This window comes from Ambystoma mexicanum, chromosome 10 (genome assembly GCF_040938575.1).
Source record: "Ambystoma mexicanum isolate Mex_15411 chromosome 10, UKY_AmexF1_1, whole genome shotgun sequence".
Classification (NCBI taxonomy): Eukaryota; Metazoa; Chordata; class Amphibia; order Caudata; family Ambystomatidae; genus Ambystoma; species Ambystoma mexicanum.
In genome coordinates this window covers 15944341-15960704 of record NC_090932.1, presented here as the reverse complement: position 1 = coordinate 15960704, position 16364 = coordinate 15944341, and the positions used below count along the sequence as shown (strand labels likewise).

The 16364-nt window shown below is 44.8% G+C and overlaps 1 protein-coding gene across 2 annotated transcripts in view; it reads right to left on the bottom strand.

Moving 5' to 3' along the window:
* Window positions 1–16364, bottom strand: part of LOC138491105 (probable cation-transporting ATPase 13A4) — an 891483-nt gene that overhangs the window by 773452 nt on the left and 101667 nt on the right. For both annotated transcript variants that reach the window (XM_069617424.1, XM_069617425.1), the window contains exons 4-5: window positions 1347–1417; window positions 1167–1247 (exon numbers count right to left, since the gene is read on the bottom strand). In XM_069617424.1, the coding sequence (XP_069473525.1) occupies window positions 1167–1247; window positions 1347–1417 (152 nt within the window). The remainder of the gene's footprint in view (window positions 1–1166; window positions 1248–1346; window positions 1418–16364) is intronic.

Here is a 16364-nt window from a genome sequence, read left to right as displayed (position 1 = left end):
GAGATCAGCAATGGTAGATGCTGTGACAAGCATGGCAGCTGTGCACGTGTACGTACACATTGGAGATCAGCAATAGTGCATGTCGTGGCACGCATGGTAGCTGTGCGCGTATATGCACACAGTGGAGATCAGCATGGTGGATGTCGTGGCATGCATGGCAGCTGTGCTCGTATATATACACAGCGGAGATCAGCAATGGTAGATGCTGTGACAAGCATGGCAGCTGTGCATTTATATGCACACAGCGGAGATCAGCAATGGTAGATACTGTGACAAGCATGGCAGATGTGCACGTATACGTACACAGCGGAGATCAGCAATGGTAGATGCTGTGACAAGCATGGCAGCTGTGCACGTATACGTACACAGCGGAGATCAACAATGGTAGATGCTGTGACAAGCATGGCAGCTGTTTACGTATACGTACACATTGGAGATCAGCAATAGTGCATGTCGTGGCACGCATGGCAGCTGTGCGCGTATACATACACAGCGGAGATCAACAATGGTAGATGATGTGACAAGCATGGCAGCTTAGCACATATACACACACAGTGGGGATCAGCAACGATGGACGTCATGTCAAACATGGCAGCTGTGCACGTATAGGCATGCAGCGGAGATCAGCAATGGTGGATGCTGTGACGAACATAGCAGCTCTCTGCATATACGTAGACAGCGGAGATCAGCAATGGTGGACGCCATGTCAAACATGGCAGCTTGGCACGTACACGCACACCGTGGAGATCAGCAATGATGGGTGTTGTGACAAACATGGCAGCCGCCATTGCTGATGAACTCCAACGTGCTCTGCCTGCTGTCGCTATTCTTACTAATAGGGGTAGAGTTTGCGTTAATTGAGTTTCTCAGCGAGTATCAGAATACTAAGGAAGTGGACTACGCCAGCACGTTGTTGAGTTTTTCTGGACTTTAAAACACTCAAGTGGGCTTAAATGAACCACAACATACCGGCCAGACCTGGAACCGAAAGATAGAAGTCGGCCATTCTATAGAAATATTGGACATTTGCTTTCACGTTCATTGTAAGAAGTTAATACATGTTCCTACATTGATGGAATAAAATGGAATAACTGGAACAACTCAAAAGACACAGCTGATTGCTGGAATGAATTCAGACAGGGGCGGTTTCACCAGCCGCAACTCACCTAATCATCTGTTCTTTGCTTGTAAAACCAGAACCGAATTTGGAATGTATATCGGAGCAGGAGAAGGTGTCCTCCAGAACTCTGAAAATGGAAAGAGCGAGAGGTGTGTTCTTGTTAATGTGCAGACATTGAGAGAGAATGCCCGAGTCTGTTGACATGGCAACTGGAGTGTGTACCCACCCAATTTTCTGGAACTGCTTTTCGGAGTCGTCCCAGACATAGCGGATCTTCTGCACCTCGAGGCACCTGACCTGTGGGCAGAATAAGGACAGTGGAAAGCATGTCTGGCCAGACTTTCATTCATAGGAATAAGCGAATTCCTGCCCCACTGCCCCCCAAGTACACTCCTCAGCCCTCCCTCAGCCCTCCCTCAAATTTACACAAATGTATTGAAGAATGGCAAGGGACTCTCGTGGCCCAGGTGTGGCATGGAAACAAAACCTGAAAGGTATATGTGACAAAACGAATTCCGGGGTACCATTAGCCCAGGGGTGAATATCGGTTTCTCAAACATCAATCAGCCCCACCCCTCTAATACACTAGAAGGGATCCAAACACAAGTCAATTATAAACCACCTTATCCAATTTTGGTAACGTGGACGGAATGGCAGGCTTTTCTCCACAAGATCGTGGATCATTGGTTAGTTGCATCACAGCAAAAATACAATCATTACCCAATGGAAAAAGGGTTGTATACAAATATCTACTTCATTTTTGTTACAACAGACAGTTCTAGTTCACTACAAAATACAACCCCCAACTCTAAAGGAACACAGAGGACAGACAGTTTCTAAGAAGGAAAAGGGATGCACTCTGGATACTGACATGAGGTAGTTGGTATGGTTAATAACCACAAATGTTTTTTTACGCTTCTTGGCTTCAGCAGAGAGGAAGAAAGTGGTCTTGACATGTCTCTAGGGGCCTTCTGGGAAAGACCAAAGGGTCAGAATCACAATTTACCTTTTGCTGTAGATGTTCTTGGTGCCCAACAGGGTTGAGTCGGCTTCAGGGCACTTTCTAGGCCCCGCCACAGAGTTCGAGATGAGAGTCAGCAGCAGGCATCAGACAGCAAGGTGGTTCGGCCAGAAAAGCTGAACAATGGCTGCAGTTTGGCCTTCACATCGACTCGAGGTCAGGAATCATTGTCTCAGTGCTGATTGGCGGTTCTGAAGCACTGGTTGAGACGTCTTGGGTTTCTTTCAGCAACTGCAGGTTGACGGCGGTAGCTTGTGGCTTGACAGCGGTCAGCGTTGCACTCGGTTGCGGATCAAGAAACTCGACTGGCTCGGAAATGTCCATTAAGGCGGACAGTGGGAGGTGCCTGTAGTTGCACTTCTCCCAGCTTCTTCATTGGACTTGTGTCGACCATTAAGGTGGATGGCTCCAAGCTTGTCAGTGTGGGTAAAGGCTGCTTCCTTGTCCTTGGTTTCGGGTTCAGAGAATTCTGGAACTTCCTGTCCAAGGAGCTTGCTGCATAGCCTAGCAGGGCACCATGTCTGCTGCCTGGGTACTGGTTCTGAAGCGGCTGGAGGGGCCTCTGAGTTCTTTTCTCCCTCTCTTCTCTGGGAGATGTCTAGGGGAGGGATCTTGCTTCACTCTTTGGAAATCCTGGCCTTTCATCACTGCCGGAAGCTTTAAGGCAGACTGTACCATCAGCCAGGGTTCAAGGATGAGTTCTTCTCGCCGCTTCTTGCAAAGTATTCAGATGATCTGCTTAAAGAGGGACTCCAGCCCTCGTTTTAAAGCCAAGTGGGCTTGAGTGATTGGTTTTGGTTATGCCGACCTTAGTCAACCGATCCTGGGGTACCTACCAACAATTTCCTATATGTGTGAAGTCATAACCCAAATGCTTTGCAACAGGAAAAAATAAAGTGGTGAAAAAGGAACAAGGAGTGTCCCTGAACCAATATGGCGGCCCCTTCTCTCAACAGAAAAAGTGCTGGGTTTACTCCCTTGTGTAACTAGGTCCTACCGATCCTCTTGTCTGCTGTGATCGAATAGTCTCTCTGGTTAATGGATCTCCCTGTAGCTCCTTATTAAAGCAGCAGGTCCCTCTTGAAGATGCTGAGAGATCAGCCTCTCTGGCTTCCGCAAACCACATACTGGTATCTAATGAATGGGGTCCCCCTAGCGTGGATGGCCTACTGCAACAAATGACCCAGACATTTGCATTCCCTGTCATTGACACTGATGACTAGAGCTGGCTCCAGGTTGTTGGGTTTCCTGTCTCCTTTGTAATCTACTCCAGCCAGGCCCCTGGGGGGCCTGTTTGAAATACCCTCTACTGGTATGTTAATCGCTGCCACAAGGTACAGGCCCTAACAAAAGTGCAGGGAGGTTCCATGGAGCTTTTATCAGTTAATCAGGCTGACCATGGCAGGGGGAAGTTTGTCCTCCCCCTTCCTTATGATGACATCATGCCTTCCTCTACTGTGTCATTGCAGCTAAATATGACAGCAATGGACTGTACCTGTAGATGGTGTACAGCCCGGAATACACAGGTCTATGCTTTTGTTGTTATATGAGTATAGGGATAAGTGTGTGGATTAGCCCCACACATTTTCCTGAGGTCAGTCTACCATAATCCATATACTTACACATTTGAAAAATGTCTAGTTGAGGCCACAGCCACCATGCAGATGGTCGATTTCCTCAAAGTATATTTTAATTATTTACTGTTATTTTTTTAAAAAGGAGAAGGCTGGCTCTGAACTTTTGCTTGCAGTGACTAATAAGAGCCATGGTCCAAGCTCATTAATCGACCGCCATGCATCGTCATAGGTGCTAACCTTTCTTTAAGTATTTAAATAATTGATTCCATATGCTATTTTATGATAAACACATTTTTTTCTAAACATTATACTTACAATTATCTTCTTCATAAAGAAATGACGTTTGCATCAATGCCAGTTCATGTCTTTCACTACAAGACTTCCAAACGAAAGCTTAAGACCCCCTACTATGCTTGTATACAAATCAGTGAGACACTCAGTAAAGCCATTTTCAATAAATGAATTCCATAAAAGAAAAAAAGGAAACGAAACCATGATCTTCGGCATATGAGCTACACCAATCTTGAGAAGGTAAAATCTGAGACTGCAGAGGGATCAAAGGTTGTAACCACACTTTCCTGCTGCACTCGCCACAAGAAACTCTTTCTTAATCATAGCTGGAATCTTATAGATTCTATCCAAACACAGAGATAATACTGAGAAATGCAGTCACAATTTCCCGCAGCTTTCTTATCAAATCACTCACCAATACAGAAAAAGAACAATTCAAGAGACACAGTAATTGCTGATTTGGTTATAATACTTTTTCTCCCAGCAGGCCCCAACCTCCAAACATCAATATAGACTTGGCCCCTCTGAATTGAAGGCCAGTGGCAGAGAGTGCGAACACAACGGGAAAATTGTTTTTGGGTTCTGATAAACATGCACTCTTTCGGAAAAGGATTCAAGGGGAAAACTCATTTGTTCACGCGTTATCATAGATGAAATATGAGGGAAAGAAAAGCAATGGGACAATTTGTTTTGCCACACCTAAAAAGAACAGGCAGAGCTTTGTGGTTTGGGTCAAAGCACAATGGGAATAAAGGGGCAATTTGGTTTTTCCCACCACACATGCAAAGGAAATATGAGGCTTCACATTTCTGATTTAAAATGAAGGGGATCAATGCGGAATTTCATTTTGCACCCTGCACACTCACGTGGAAACAGGGTTTTGGGATTCATTCTTTTGGAAGATCTTTATGTCTATACCAGCTCAAAACACACTGAGAAGGGTCTGTTGGTTTCGAATACCAACAAACACTTCCTGTGATCTCTATAAGGGAAAGTAATTGATTTACTTTAATTAAATATGCTCAGGATGTACACAGACAAACAGAATGTTTTGCTATGGGGAAATGCTAGAACAATACTTGAGAAACAAGCAAGGCCTACACAATCTATGACTTTGGGATAGTTTTACTTACAGGAGAGGCCTTGCAATGGGCATCAGAGAACAGCAGGGAACCTCTGGGACAGCAAGGGTGTCAGTCAAGGATCCCCCTGGCTCCTCCAAGGGGTCCCAGTCAGCTTCTATGTCTCCTGGTCCCTGTCTCCAATGCAAGATTTGGGGCCTCTCTGCTTGGATGTTTCTCACAAGAATTCAGCAGCAGGTTACCTCCTGGAATAAGTGAAAAGGCCCAATTCTGATGCAAACTGGTTTACTTATGGGGCAAATGACATCACAAACTTGTCATGATTCCCGTGAAAGGTATTGGTTGGTTTTCTCTACCCACCTACCACCTGTGTGATAATAGGACAAGGAGATGAGGGGTGTGAGTTCGGAAAGCTGTGGGAGGAGAAAACTTTGTCATCCCAAAGTGACATGTAGGCTTGGCATGTTCAAACTCTGAAAATCTATCAGCATGGCAAGCGCCCTAATTTTTCAAATCTCTACATGTATGGATATATTTTTAAGAACTACATTTTAAGGCAAATCAGATAATGCTAATCTGAAGTCGGCACGCCGTTCCTATGCAGAGATATGTTTTTTCTTCATTTACTGTAGAGCTGTATCAGTGACAAATATGCCACTTTCTAGTTCCCATTTTAATGTTGTCCTTCACCCTCACACCAACTTTCAAATCTCTCGGAATCAAGTGAAGGGCCAAATCAAATCATAACTCAAAGGGGGTTACTGTCACCTTTAATAGAAGTCAGGAATTATCATTGTGGCATATACGGTGCCCTTTTAATGCAATAATATGTATTTTTCCATTAACTAAACTCACGCCTTTCCTTTGTTCTTTTAAGCTGCATTTCCCCTTAAGCATGTGATCAGCCAGAGGCTGGCTCATGTTTATCTTTGCATACTCTAATGTACATTTTATGGGAGTTGTGACCTCAATGTCACTTCTGCTGAAAGAACAGGCATGGCTTTATCTATTTCCATCGTGGGTTGAATCTAGGCAGTATATTTCTTTATATTTTTTTAAGCAATGGACCTAATTGAAGGTTGACAACCAGACCTCCCTCTCCAGCACCAGTGGAGGAAAGGTCTTGCAGGTTAAGTTTCATTTTCAGGAGAAATGCCCAGCTGCATGTGAACATTCTGCAAGAAATGGCTTTTAAACTCTCACACAATATGTTTTACATGACATTTTATAAGGCACCTGAGCCTTATATCCATGTGTAATGTATTTCTTTAATCTCACAGTTGCAAAAGACATGAGTATCACTTCTGGATTGTCCATATGTATAGGGCAGTTATATGAGAAAACCATGTTCAAACTCTAAAAGTCTAGTAGGCACTTAGGCTCAGAGCATAAAGCAATTCACAGGGCCTGGCTGGCACCAAAAATGTTGCTAATTTATTAGTCAGTTGCTGCACGGCCTGCCCTGCCTCAGGGCAAAGGCTACAGCCTGAAACAGCAGTAATACAACACGGACATGAGTGATGTTTGTTGTTTGTTTTTGTTTGTGAAATGAATCATTTTTTATAATGTCACAATGACATTATAAAAAATTATTCTGAATAAAAAATGAGTGAAAAAATGGGGCGAAAGAATTGGTTTAGCACCACTTGAAACAATTGCACTGCCATAGCATTTATGCCAGCATGATATTTTCATGCTGCCAAAATGCTTTAGATTTCATTGGGAACGGGCTGTTTCTTTCACCAGAAAAAAAGCAGGCACATTGCATAGGATTTCATTGTAAATGCTGTCTGGTGCGCGTAAATGGCAAACACCATTTACTACATTTGCACAGCAAAGTGCAAAAGCGAGAAATTAAGGTAATTTCATCTGCTTGTTACACTTACCTTTTACAATTCTTAGTGCATGCACCCTCCTAATGCTGCCTAGTAGAAGTACTTTTGCCCAATGCTTTCATGGGCCACAGTTAGACAAGCATATACAGTGGGATGGCTTCCAATTGTTCAGGGTCACTTTGTAACAGTGGCTAACTGTCTTGTCAACTAGCTTACCCTTTCATGTGCACTATATGCCAGCACAGTGTTTAGATACCAGGCCTCCCCTTCCCAAGAGGGTTGTGCCTGCTGTTCTCATCCCCCTGTTATAACTCGAGGTATCACACACAAGTCTTTCCCATAGTGGTGACAGTTCATTCCACCGCACATTTTCATTTTGAATTGGCCATTGCTGTCCACTGCCAATAATTTTTAGTTCATTATTCCTCTCATTTAAAAAAAAAAAAATGTTCTGTGTTGAAAGTGCTTTCATTTTTTGTTTAGTCATCTACCCTTTGCATCTGCTGGCAGAACAGGCCTGGCTGGGTGCGTGTGGCCTGGCTTGCAGGACTCAGAGAACTGCCACACGGCGCCCCCTAGTGGCTGACAGACATCAGACAGCCACCTGAGCTGCCTGATGCAATGACCGGCCCTGGGGGCAGTAGTTTTTGGGCTCGAGAGGGTCGAGCAAAGGTTTTTTAATTAGAGGTTTGACATGAACCGTTTTGAATGCGTCGGGAAAGATACCAGAGGATAAGGAGGCATTTATGATGGATCTTGCGTGTTCTCCTGCGCAGATGGAAGCGAACATTTCTTTGAGGGTTGTGGCTGGCAAGGGTCCAGCGGAGAGCCAGATGGTTTGCGGGCAGATAGAAGTTTGAGAAATTGCTCTGGAGATATCGGACTAAAGGATTCGAACGTTGGTTGTGTAGTGGTCACAGCCGATGGACTGGGCGGTATGGGGGGAGTATTGTCTGGTGGATGTAAGAGAGCTAGTTTGGTGGCTAGATTATTTGTTCTTTCGAGAGCTGTGGTGTAAAAGTGGAGGGAGAGTGAGTCGCACAGTGATTGGGAGGGGGTGGGGATGGTCGTGGTGCAAGTGGGTTTGGAGAATTCGGAGACGATTTTGTCGAGTTCTTTGCTTGGATTTTTGCAGTTTAGGATTCGGGAGTTGTAGTGGGAATTTTTTGCTTTCTGGATTTCGGCCTTTTACTGATAGAGGTGTCGAGCCAAGGTGGCCTTGCTCTCCTGGGTTTTGTTATTCTGCCATTTGCGTTCTAGGTATTTATATAGTTGTTTAGTGGTCTTCAACTCCGGAGTGAACCATCTAGGGAAAAGGCCAGTTGATAACATTTCCCAATAATCAGGTCCTCTTTTTGTGCCATAATCAAATCAGCATCTTGGGTTTCTTTACTCCACTGGGCAACTGGGAGTTCATTTTGGGCATGTGTTTGGGACCTGGTGACAGCAGCGACCTGGATTTTCCCCAACAGGGATTTGATTTCTGTGAGATGGCTCCGGTTTTGGCCAACTGGTCAGCCAAGTCATTTCCAGTTTTGTCTGGTCCCTCTATTTTGGAGTAACCGCTGATATTTTTCCAATAGATGCTCATTTCATTAGAGGTGACCAGATCATCAATGGATCGGATTAATTTTCCATGCTTGAGTGGTCTGTTATTCGCACATAGCATGCCTCAATTTTTCCAATGAATCAGGTGCTTCACGAACCCATTCCTGATATAGGGGGTCATTCTGAGGTTGGAGGTAAGGAATTACCGGGACCCGTAATGGTGCCGATGTCGGTAATCCCTTACCTCCGTATTCCGAGATCCCTTTGCGGGTCCTTCCTTACCACCTGCTTTTAGCAGGAGTTAAGCACTGGACCCGCAAAGGTACTTCAGAGGTAATTACGGTACCATAATTTACGGTGCCGTAATTACCTCCTTCCCCATTCCCATTGAGCCCTATGGGGCAGAAATGGGAATGGGGAAGGGCAAAAGGTGAATGGGGAATTACCAGTCCCTCCAACCCTGGAATGGACTGGTAATTACTCCATTCACCATGCCGGATTTGGGACGGTTTCGGAGGCAACCATGGAGCTAATTACTCCATGGTTAGCTCCAAACCCGGAATGAGGGCCATAATCTGAATCCATGATTATGACCAGTTCTTTGAGTTGGTGTTGCACAGCAGTGAGGATGGCTTGATGTACCGCCATCAACTCTGCCACCTGACTACTTTGGGGACCTTTTTTTTTGCACCCAGCAGAGGGCTCTGGGGCATCATTCACCATGCATTCCCAATGCCAGTCACTAGTTCTATTTCCCTGTGATTATCAACATAGTAGGAGCACCCCCCCCCACAGAAACTGTGGGTATCTCATGGCGCGTGTCTTCTCATAGACTTTGTGCGGGGAAGTAAGGTATGCCTCCATATTGTCTTTCGTATTTAGACTTTCGTCCTCGAGACAGTTTTCTTGAGTTCAGTCATGCAAGTCAGCAGAAGCTTGCGTTAGGGGACTCTTCTTGTTTTGGCCATATCTGACCTCCAGAGGAAAGCTTTGCATGGACAGAATCCAGGAAGTAATTCTGGAATTACTCACGTCCCCTGTTCGGATTCTGTCACTTTGGAGATATTGCAAGGGCTGCTGAGGAGTCTTGACAATGATGTGCTCCTCCTGGATGAACGGGAGATAATTCTTCAACGCCCACACCGTTGCCAGTAGTGCCTTTTCACAATCATTGAATTTTTCCTCGACAGAGGACAAAGTCTTTCTTGTGTATGAGATAACTTTGTTGACCTTGTTGTGCTTTTGGTAAAATACTGCCATTAAGCAAGTACTCGAGAACCCTGTCTCCAAGAACAACTCCTTGTTCTTCATGGGGTAAGCCAAACAGGGCATTTGAGAAAGGCTTCTCATTAGTTGTTTTAATGCCTCAGATTGTTCTCAACTGCACTCCCTCTTGACCTTGGCCTTTAATAAATGGACCAAGGGTCGTGTGACCTCTGCGCAGTCTTCAATGAACTTTCTACTAAAATTAGTGAGTCCAAGAAGACTTCTTAGTTCACGCAGAGTAGTAGGGTCTTTCACTTTCAATAATGCTTCCACCTTTTTTGCCTGGCAACTGAAACCCTCAGGAGTGATTTCATGTCCTAAGAAGTTTGCGTGGGTCTTACACCACTGTGCCTTCTGAAAGGACAGTTTTGCTCCGGATTTCTACAACTGGGTCAGAACATAGCGTATTTCATCTATGTGTTCCTCTACAGTTGAGCTCTTGATTAAGACATCATCTACATAGGCTAGGTTTTCCCTTTTGCCCAAGTCGGGCATGGCCTTATGTAGGAAGATATTACATTTGTTGCCAGAGTTTATGTATCCAAAGGGAGTTCGGGTCCACGTCTATTGCTGGCCCCCGAAGGTAAAGGAAAGCTTGTATTGGTCTTCGCTACTCATGGGTACGGTCCAGTAACCGTTGGTCAGGTCAATGGCAGTATAAACCTTTGACCCTTGGATCTGGGTCAGTCCCTGATCTATGTAGGGAAGGGGCCATCTTGACATGTGGACCCATTTATTTAACTCCCTAAGGTCTGCGCAAAGTCTCCATCAACCATTGGTTTTCAGTATCCCCAGTATCCGGTTGTTAAAGGTACTGTGGATTGGATGATTTATCCCACAGGATTCTATGTTTTTAATAATCTCTTTGAGTGACAACATAGATGCCAGAGGCAACCGGTATTGCTTCACAAACACTGGAGACACCTCAGGGTCCGTAGGTATGGAGGTTGAATGTATCTCTGTGTGTCCATAGTCGTACAAATACACTGCATTGATCTCCTGAAAATCACAAAACACCTGTTTCAGCTTCTGCTTTTGCTCCTCGGTCTCACAGGCATTAGCGAGATTGATTAGTTCTTCGACCATCCGCTTAAAGTCTGGAAAGTCCTCAGGTTTGGCAATTTCAGTCCTTTATCCTTCCTGATGTCACAGATCACCACTTCACCACCTTAAGGGCAGGAGGAGTACACCAAAAAATTCGCACCTTGCTGGGTGAAAATCTTTTCCAGAGGGATATCGTTGTCAAAATTGTAACAGTCATTTGGAATTGGTCCAATGATCTAATTACCTAAATCAATAGCATAATGTTGGCCATCAAACACCATTCCACAAAAGGTGTCTTCGCCCAAAGTGATACTTCTAGGGTTGCTGCTATCCACTAATATTTGAATGGTGTCATGTTCTAGGTCAACTAGGTGTGTTGGATGTTAATAGAAACCTTGCTGTTGGAGGTGATAATTCAAATTTATATAAGCATCCTTGTTTTTGAGGTTTTATCCTCACTTAATTTTTAGGGGAATTGTAAATTGTCATAACTGTCCTGGGATTGTGGCCTTTTCTCCCATTTGAACTTCAACCACATACGGCAGCAATTGAGCTGACCAAAATGCTTTCTTGGTGTTGTCAAAGCCCATGGGGTTACCCCCCAGTCGGGACCAGGCTTTGTAATTAATTAGGTCCAAATTAATTGCGAATCGATTGAGAATGTTACTGCCTAAGTAAAAGGTGGAGTGGGGATCTCTCACAACCCAATAATTATGTTCTATTCTTTTGTCGCCAATGGAAATGTTAAGCATGCACCTGCTAAGCAGGAGATGTTTGGAATTTGGAATTTCTGGGCCCATTTCCCACTTAGGAATCAACTTAAACGTGGGAATGGTCTGATCTTTTGGGAGGTTCTTGAATAATGCTTCACTGATGAAGTTTCTTCTGTTATTCAGGCATACTCTGGTGAGAACAGGATCCTCCCAATCATTTACCTGAATGGGGAAAAACAGCTGTTCACCCTGTCTGTGGATGTCGGTCAAGCATTGAGCTGGTTTTTCATCATATTTTATCATGGGATTTGGGTTTTCTTCAGATTGTGGATCAGTATAAAACTTCAGAGTATGTCCTTCCAGTTTAGAATGCCACTTAAAACTGGGAGGAAGGTTAATTTACAAAAATGTAGAATGGTTCCCATCACCAATGTGTTCTCCTACAGAGATGACAGTGATGTCTGGGATTTGATTGTTCCTTAAGTGGAATTCTATTTGGTCGGACCGTTGTTCAATCATGTGGCATGAACCATTTAAACTCACATCATTTGTACTTTGTTTTAATTTGATTGGCCAGTTATTCTGAGTCCAGACGACCTTGTTCATGCAGTCATTCAGGGGTGATACCCTCCAAAGGAGGTCATGCCTCAGTAGACAAGATTTGCTCTCTGGAGTGATGACTATAACTGGGTGTTTCACCCTATGTCACACAATTTTGATCTCCAGATCTGCAGTCCCTTTGATGGAAATATCATACCCATCAAAGGTTTGGAGTTGTCCAGGAAGAGGTGTGAGGGGAATTTGGTGACTCTCCCCCTTCCAGAATTTATTTTGATCAAAGGCCTTTTTGGACAGGCGGGTGGCCTGGGATCCAGTGTCCACCAGTGCTGATAATGCACATTGACATTGTACCTTGACGGAGGCATACAATCTGCCTTCTCTCTCTTCAAGGGGACAAAGAAAATTGGCATTTTCTGCAAGCTTGGCAGTTAATTATTTTTATATTGAACTCCAACAGTGTGTCATCTTGGACAGTTTTCGGTGTCAGAGTCCGGGAAGATTTTGCAACCAGATATCTGTGGGATTGGGAAGTACCCTCTTTCCCCTGATTCTTTGCTGTCCCCCTTTTCCTGGAGACAGTTTCCCGAACCTGTTTGGGGGGAGGATCCCTCATTGCTCTCAGGGCCATCTGGGTGTAATTGTTGGAGTTTAAGAATATGCTGATCTGGATCAGTCTCCATATTCACCCATTCTCAATCAAGGTCTTTTGGGACCCATTCTTCCCTGGGTGGGCTCCCTCCATCCCTGAAAGAGAAGATGTTCTTCCCTGAATCCTCCCGGGATTCTTCCCCTTCAAACGGGGTGATGTGGACTTCCTCCACAAATTGGGTTCTCTTTGGCTCAGGATTTCTCCTACTTACCCTCTGTTCCATAGGTTCCAGCTTTTCGGGGTAGAACATTTGCATTCAGGTTCAGAGGTTTCTAGGGGTTTTGTTCTAGTGCGAAAGGAAGCTTCCACTAGGCCTTTGCATCTTCCTTCCCCCCCGGCCCTCTCCTCTAGAACCTGTTGGTTGTCAGAGGTTTCTTCCCTTCATTGCTCCGGGGCACCAGACCCAGGCGTTGAGCTGTTCTGGCCAGAAATGTCCATTTAAGGGCTCTGCTGAGCCCTTAACACGTGACCCAGGTCTTGTGTTAAATTTTGGACTTGGCGCTTCAGTTGAGACATCCTTTCTGGTTGGTAGGGGGAGTATGGATTCATACCTTTGCTGCTCCCGGAAAGGGTAGCTGTTCCTTCTCCCAGAGTAGCTCGGGTATTGAGAGTTTCCCTGATATCCCTCCATCTCTGGTCTCCATTCTTCCTGATTTGGGAATCTATTGTCCTGAAAGCGGAGAGAGAGAGGAGTATTGATCTGGAAATTGGGGTTCGAAGGGTATCTGGGAAAGAAAATTAGGTTAGGGTGGAATATTTCTTCCCTCCTGAGAGAAGTTCTGAGGGAAGTTTTGAGGGAGGTTTCCTGGGGCAGTTCTTACCTGATTGGACCCCCATTGTGCCAGGGGAGACCATACATACCCCAAGATGGGTCTGCTACCCCTGTATCTAGGGCTGATATAGGTGGCAGGGTCAGATGGAGTGTTGGTCGGATACCCTGACTGGCTACCACCCGATTGGGTTGGATCAAGGGGTCTCCTCTGCTTCTCATTCTGCTTATTAGTATTAGCGGGAGGAGTATTTATAGGCCCCCCCATTTTCGAAGTCCAATATGAGACTATTTTTCACCTCAGCCACCTTTGCAACTGTGGGTGTGGTTGACAGTTTGGGGTTTTTAGGATTATCTTTGTTTTCAGAGGGCTTTTGTACGTCGTAAATCCGGGTGGCCTGTTCTATCACCCAATCCAGGGTCCTATGCTCAAGGAAATCCCTTACGAGTTGGGTCAAAATGTATTTTGGGAGCGCATGGAAGTAAGTGTTAATGAAATCCCGGCTATTGGTGTTCACCCACCTAAAGGTCTTGGCAAATGCCTGCTTCAGCTCTTGCACAAGCTCTCTAGGTGCTTGGTCTTCCCCACACTGCAGGTTGTAGGCCACCTTGCGGGCCTCGTGAGGGTTCTGGTGAATGAAGAAATGCTTTAAGATGGCCGCCTTATAGGAGGACCATCTTTGGTGATCTTGGTCCTCCAGCCCTGCAAAGAAACTGGAGTATTCCGGCGAGAATGTCCATTTGACGAACTCTAGGGAATTTTGATCATTCTTGATACCACATGAAGTCGTCATTTGGTCATACAGTTCTCGATGCTCCCATACTGATTATTTGGCATTCTTGTGCTAAGGAGTCATAAAGCTCTTTATGGCCTTTATCTGCGGAACGGGGCCTTTCACAAAACCTCTCTACTGTTTGCCAGACTTCCTTTTCTGCTGCACCTGAGTCCACTCACCTTCTGACTCAGAGCTGCTACTATTGGTGGCCCACTCCCTGTCTTCTAGCAGCTCCCTACCTCTATGAGACTGGGAATCCTTCACAGAATGATAGGGTCTGGTCTCTTCTCCCCTGTGGTGCTGTGCGCTCCAAGGGTCACTTCCCTTGTGCTCCCCTTTTCGCACAGGGGAGTACTCATCTTCTTTATCCAGGTATGGTGGAGAATTCCCCCCACTTCCAAAATGTGTGAAGGTTTTTAAAATACTCTTTTGAAGCCTGGACTCTGGTTCCTTTCTATCTGCAAAGCAGACCATGTGGTCCCTTTGTAACTTTAGTTTCTGCCAATCTAACGCCGTGATCTTTTCATCATAGGTGCCCTCCTGGGCAGGAGTACGTATTAGGATATTCGTAAATCTGGGTAGAGATGAATACCCGTCAATATCTGATAAGGACTGGCCTTCCGGCTCAGTTAGACTAGGCCTGGTTGAGTCCAACTGCCTCATGTTTCTGTGTTCTTGAACACTAGCAGGCATGAAGTTAGCAGTCATCACTCTGTGAGCGGAGGGTGCCTTTCCATACTCTAACTGGTCGGGGTGCCACAAAGACTGTTTGTATTTGGCTATTTCCTTTTCCAATCCCTCAGATTTGTTTTGCTCAGCCCCTATCTCTTGGTGATATACGGAGGCCTGAGTTTTCAACTCTGATACCAGTGTTTGAGTAACTTCTAGCACTTTATTTTGGGCCAATGCTAAGTCACTGAGTCCCTTGTTATTCTCATAAAGGGACTCATTTTCCTTCTGTGAGGCTTGTATTTTCTGGGCATATTCAGACGTCTTCTTTTGCAGGAGACCTAATCTCCTCCCTTTGTGCACTTTTGGCCTGTGTTGCCTGCTCTATGTCAAACTTTGTTTGCCTCACATGTTCCATTAATGTTTCATTTTCTATCCTCATGTCAGTCAGTTCCTGACAACATAACTCACTTTTCTCCATATCCGTCCTTAACTGACGCACTTCCTGAAACAGGACACATTTCTCCTGACACATTGCTATTCTCTTCCCTGAGCTGCTCTCTCTGTTGTTTCAGAGTGTTCAGATTTTGGCGCATCGGATCGAATTCCCCTTGGGAATTGACATCCCTAAAGATCAACTGACCATTTTCATCTTTGTATTTGTATTTGTATTTATTTGTTTATATAGCGCTTCTTTCAGTTGTTTAAACTGCATTTGAAATGTGAAAATAACCTCTACGCAGGCTCTATTGTGAAAAACCTGCTCACTTCGTTTGTGTTGACTCGCTCTCAGGTTTTCAACATCTTCTTGATGCTGCCCTTGCAGTGTCGAAAATGGAGCCTCTCCCTCTAAATTCACTTGCTGTTGTGTCACTAACTTATGTTTTAGCTGCTGAATAATGTCTTCTAATTTCAACTCTCAATGTTTCCTCTAATTGTTTCAACTCTCTGTGTGCTTGATCCAAAAGCCCAGATTGTGTTTGCACAGAGGCGGCACTATCCTGGTATCTTTTCTTTATGATCATCATATGGAAGTGCATATATGCTGTGAACTGAGCCATTTTAATTTGTTCATCTCTGCTGGTCTGTTTCATATAAAAGTTGTCAGAGCCTGATGCAACATCCCATCATCCTGCCACATATCAACATTTGCAGAGGTAACCTCCTGCATCATTCTAGCTTGCCACATTTCATGCTCCTGGTCGCCACATTCACCTTTAATAAACAATTTGGATAGAAGGTGCTTTCTAGCCATATTGATTTCTACGGTGCTTATTCGGAAATGTGTTCTGCACCTAATATGCTCTCTATTCAAAGGCAACATCTCAACCCTGTTCCTGCTTAGTTTGTACTCACAATGACAACTCAAATCAACACTGTTTTATCTACAAACCGCCCCGAAACCCAGGGCGCAGGTCTTAATGGCGCCTTCACAATGCAAAA